Genomic DNA, 5,087 nt, shown 5'->3' with positions numbered 1-5,087 from the left:
GGAAAAACATACTTGCAAAAGACTTATAAAGGACTGTTATCCAAAATATACAAAGAACTCTTAAACTTCAGCAATAAAATAACAAAAAATGAACCTCAAAAACCAAAGATCTATACAGATGGTAAATTTGAAATTAAAAACTAATGTATATATGGTCTACATCATATGTCATTATACAAATGCAAATTATAACAACCATGAGATAACACTACAAACCTATTATGAGGGCTAAAATTCAAAACACTGATAATCCCCAACTGCTTGTTACGACAGAGAATAGCAGAAACTCATTTACTGCTTGCAGGAGTACAAAAGAGAACAGCTACTTTGGAAGATCATTTAGCAGCTTCTTTGGAACTAAACATACTTAAACCACACAACCCAGAATTGAACTATTTGGTATTTACCCAAAGGAGATAAAATATGTCCACACAAAAACTTGTGCACAGATATTTATTTATGCAAGTTGAGCATTCCTAATCTAAAAATTTGAAATCTGAAATGCTCCAGAACTCAAAACTTTGAGTGCTAACACAAATGGAAATTTTCATACATGCACAAAATATTAAAAACACTGTACAAAATTACCTTCAAGTGAGGTGCATAAAGTATATATGAAACCAAGATATATTTTCTGTTTAGGCTTGGGGCCCATCTCCAAGACAACTTATTACATATAAGCAAATATTCCCAAATTTGAATACTTGTGGTCTGGTCCCACTCATTTCAGACAAGAGATACTCAATCTACAGCTGCTTTATTCATAATTGCTGTTGTAGACTGAATATGTGTCCTTTCAAAATCCACATGCTGAAATCTAGCCCATAATGTGGTATTTGGAGGTCTGCCTGTGGGAGGTAATTCAGCCTTGAGGGCGAGTCCTTGAGAATGGAGCAGCAGTTCTTGAGGATAGCCCAGAAAGCTAGCCCGCCTTCCTTCCCCCACATGAAGATAAAAGAAGTTAGCTGTCTGCAACCCGAAGCAGGAACAGAGTCTGTACTGACACCCTGGTTTGGGGCTTTCAAACACGAAGACCATGAGATAGCAAGCTTGCTATTTAAGCAGCCCAGTCTATGGTAACTTGTTATAGTGGGAAGAACTAAGACAACTGCCAAAAGTTTGAAGCAACTGAGGCATGCTTCCATAGGTAGATGGAAAAACAAACTTTGATATATCTAGATCATAGAATGGTATTCCCAACCAAAAAGGAAAAAGTTATCAAGCTTTGGAAAGATATGGAGAAACTTAAGGACACACTGTAAAATAAAAGCAGCAATACGGAAAGCCTACTCATTATGCGATTTCTTCAATTTACTATAGAGGTGTCTCAATTCAGGATGAGGATATGTTGGGACAAATGCATTATAAGTTTAAAATACAGTGAATTTAAAATGAATTTAATTACACCTAACCTCCTGAAGATCATAGCACAGTATGCTGCAGACTACCCACTGTTTACCTCTGTAACGTGCAGCCAATCTGGGAGCTTAGCTTGCTGCCACTGCCCATCACTGTAAGAGAGTATTGTACTGTGTATTGTTAGCCTGCAAAAAGACCAAAATTCATAAGCTAATAGATGGTTTCTACTGAATATCTATTGCTTTTTACCACTGTAAAGTAAAACAAACAAAAACACCTGAATTACATACAGCATTCTAGAAAAAGTAAAATTAAAGATAATAAAAGAATTAATGATTGCCTGGAGCAGTAGGGTGAGAACAGAGAGTGCACAGGGTATTTTTTTTTTAAAGAAGTAATATTGCTCTGTTTAGGAAGATTCATGGCATTATGCCATAAAACCCGTACTACAGAAGCCTACCCTAAACTACAGACTTTGGGTGGCAATAATGTTCCTGCTGATACTTATCAGTTGTAACATACCTACATCTCTAGCAGGAGATACTGATAATGCAGGAGGCCAAGTCTATGTGGTGACAGGAATATATGGGAACTCTCTACACTTTCAGCTAAAACTGCTCTTAAAAAAAAAAAAAAAGTCTAGCTGGGCACGGCAGGACATGCCTGTAACCCCAGCATTTTGCCATTTCATTCAAAAATTTGAACCTGAGTCTGGTCAAATAGCTCAACAGATTAAAGTGCCTGCAAGCAGGCACTGGGGCTGGGGGTTCGATCCCTGGGTCTGCAGTGCTGGCCCCGCCCCTGGGGCACGCTGAGATGGCAATTGAGACTGCATGTGGTGACGCACGCCTATAATCCCAGCTCTTGGGAGACTGTGAACAGAATCACTACAAATCTGATCTAGTAGTGAGATCCTGAACACCCTGCAGACCCTTCCCTAAAATACAAAAAAAAAAAGAAGAAGAAAAAAGGTCAAAAATCTCTATCAATTTTCCTGACACCTGGCCACCCACCTGCTATAGCCCTGTTTCTCTGCTCTTCTGACATAGCAAAAAGCTTCAAAATACTTGCGATTTGCAATTTCCACTCCCTACTATCTCACTGGAGTTTTCTGGCTTTGTTTTTGGGATGCTTGTGGGGCCTGAATCCAGGAACTTTGCATGCTAGACAAGTCCTCTCCTACAGTGCTACAGCGGCAGCCAATCTCACTTTAGGCTTCTAGTCTCTCAAGCTCCTATATCTGTGCTACTTCACTCAGATGCCTGGCCTGCTACAAAACCAAATGAAGAGCTGTTAATCTTCATCTTACTGGTTTATCAATAACTTCCGATAGAGCTGATCTCTTTGGATCAAGACGTATTATTCCAAGACGGTGCTGCATGCTGATGTTCCTGCTGCTTCACTGCTAGCACTCCTGTGTCATTGTCGTGCTTTGGACTTGAGGTTCTCCCAGTCTCACATGTTTGGACGGTGACTGCCTGTTGGGGTGCTGCACACACTGGTACGCTGCTCCACCCCAGTTCACAGCTGGGTGTGTTAGGAGGGACCAAGCTGGAGGTGGGGTCGTGGGGGCTTGACCTGGAAGAGCACGCCTCTCTTCCTAGCTCCTCCCTGGCCACCGCGTCATGAGCAGCTGTCTTCCCCAGTGGGCCTTCCCACTCTGCCCTTTAGCCTGGGAGCCAGCCAGCTATGAACTAAAACTATGAAGGAATCTTCCAGAAGAAGTCCTTCTTCCATTGGCTGGTGAGTGTCAGGTACTGCACCTCAGCTGCAGTCACCTTTGCTGCTTTGCTGGTTCATTGTCTCCTCTAAGACATTTCACACTTTTTTTTTTGAGACAGGATTTCGCTGTGCAGTTCAGGCTGACCTTGAGTTCACTCTGTAGTCCTGACTGGCCCTGAACTCATGTCAATCCTCCTGCCTCAGCTTCCCAAGTACTGTGATTACAGGTTTGTGCACCATGCCTGGCCTTCACCACTATCTTGAACCTTAATTTCATCTACTCTTTTGGGCATCTCACCCAGTTTCAGGCTCTTAAATATAATCTAGGTGCCAACAGGTCTAAATGCCTATCTCTAGCTCAGACAGTACCCTTAAACTCTAGCCTCAAATATGTGCCTACCAAATAATTCTATTTTTTTCATAACTGAAACATCAAACTTAACCAAAGCTGATCTCTCAATGTCCTAAAGCTTGTTCCACTTGTATACTTTTCCATCAGTTAATGTTAAGTTTATTTTTTCAGCTGATCATATCAAAATCCTTGGGTTCGTCCTTAATTCCTTTCATTTCTCACACTTTGAACTCAGTACATTTCCACACATCACTATTTGCACCACCCTCTCACTGATGCAGACCATCCTCATCTCTGCCTGGACTGTTGCAGAGGCCCTGTAACTAGTCTCCCTGCTTCTATACTTAGTCTGTACCAATTATTCTTAACACAGTACTGAAAAGAATCTTTTAAAAACACTAGTTACACGGCTTCTGCTCTATAGTGACTTCTCATTTCATTGAGGGTGAAAGCCTTTCAGCAGCCTACAGATCTCTTCATAACTTACACTGCTGTGGCCTCCTACGCACTGACCACACTGCCTGCTACTCTTTGCTCCGGCTCAGCTCCAACCTCACTGGCCTCTTTGTGTTCCTTCCTTATGCCAGAGTCTGTTCACCAGCTGTTCCCCCACATAGCCACATGCCTAGTTTTCACACCTCTTTCAACACTTTATTTAAATACTATCTTTTTAGTGAGGCCTAACTTGGCCACCTTAGTAAAAGCTATAACCCCCAATTCTAGAGAATCTGTATTTTATTTTTTGACTTTTTGAAACAGGGTCTCATTATGCAGTTCAGGCTGGTCTTGAGCTCACTTTGCAGCCCAAGCCAGTCTCGAACTCACAGCAATCCTCTGCCCTCAGCCTCCTGAGTGCTGGTATGCCACCAGGCTCAGCCTCAACCCTCTTTTTAAACTGTCACTTTCTTCCCTATCATCTTCTAACATACCACACAATTCCTTATTTATGATGTTTATTGTATGTCTCCTCTGTCCCCCTCCAAATAATCTTATAGACACCATGATAGTTCCAAATTGCCTGTGCCATTACTGCTACACATGTATGTCAAAGTCTCTCATTGTTAACTTCAAAATCTTTCTGAAGAGCTAGACAAACCCTGCTCTATTTGACTTCTCTATTTACAATCTAATATGGCCTATCCCAAGGTTTGATGAGCTTTGAACCTCAAAATAATGGTCCTAAAACTATCTTTTCAGGGCTGGGGATGTAGCTCAGTAGCAAAACACCTGCCTGGTAGGTTGAGGCCCTGAGTTCGATCCCTGGTATTAAAAAAAAAGAAAAAACCAAAAAAAACCAAAGCAAAGAAAAAATATACATATGATCTGTCTCAGAGAATGACAACAGCATTCCTATCTTGTGGTTTGACTTTCATGGACTGTTTCATGGGTTTTCAAAAATACTAATCTAAATTATTCACCACAGATTTTTTGCTATATCTTAGGATTTTGCAGTACCATACAGTATAACTATGTTGTTAAAAATTATGTAGGTTTATGAGTTTAGAAAATGTTTATCAATAGATCCAGAGTGCAGGCCCGGCAAGTGAGTGAGACGACCGGGGCCGCGGGATCCTGAACAGACCCAGAGCGCAGGCCTGGTGAGTGAGTTAGACGACCGAGGGCCGCGGGATCCTGAACAGACCCAGAGCGCAGG

The 5,087-nt window shown here is 41.6% G+C and overlaps 1 protein-coding gene across 4 annotated transcripts in view; it reads right to left on the bottom strand.

Annotated features, from left to right (window-relative positions):
• The window catches only part of Alg9 (ALG9, alpha-1,2-mannosyltransferase), a 101,258-nt gene that overhangs the window by 25,792 nt on the left and 70,379 nt on the right, over positions 1-5,087 (bottom strand). The window contains exon 15 of one of the 4 annotated variants that reach the window (XM_023709549.1): positions 1,460-1,511. The exons of the other annotated variants lie outside the window; for them this stretch is intronic. Coding sequence (XP_023565317.1) covers positions 1,460-1,511 — 52 coding nt within the window. The remainder of the gene's footprint in view (positions 1-1,459; positions 1,512-5,087) is intronic. 4 annotated transcript variants of the gene reach the window in all.

This window comes from Octodon degus, unplaced genomic scaffold (assembly GCF_000260255.1).
Source record: "Octodon degus isolate 3935 unplaced genomic scaffold, OctDeg1.0 scaffold00012, whole genome shotgun sequence".
NCBI classification, from domain to species: domain Eukaryota; kingdom Metazoa; phylum Chordata; class Mammalia; order Rodentia; family Octodontidae; genus Octodon; species Octodon degus.
The sequence above is the reverse complement of the archived record's forward strand: the minus strand, read 5'-3'. Positions and strand labels throughout refer to the sequence as shown.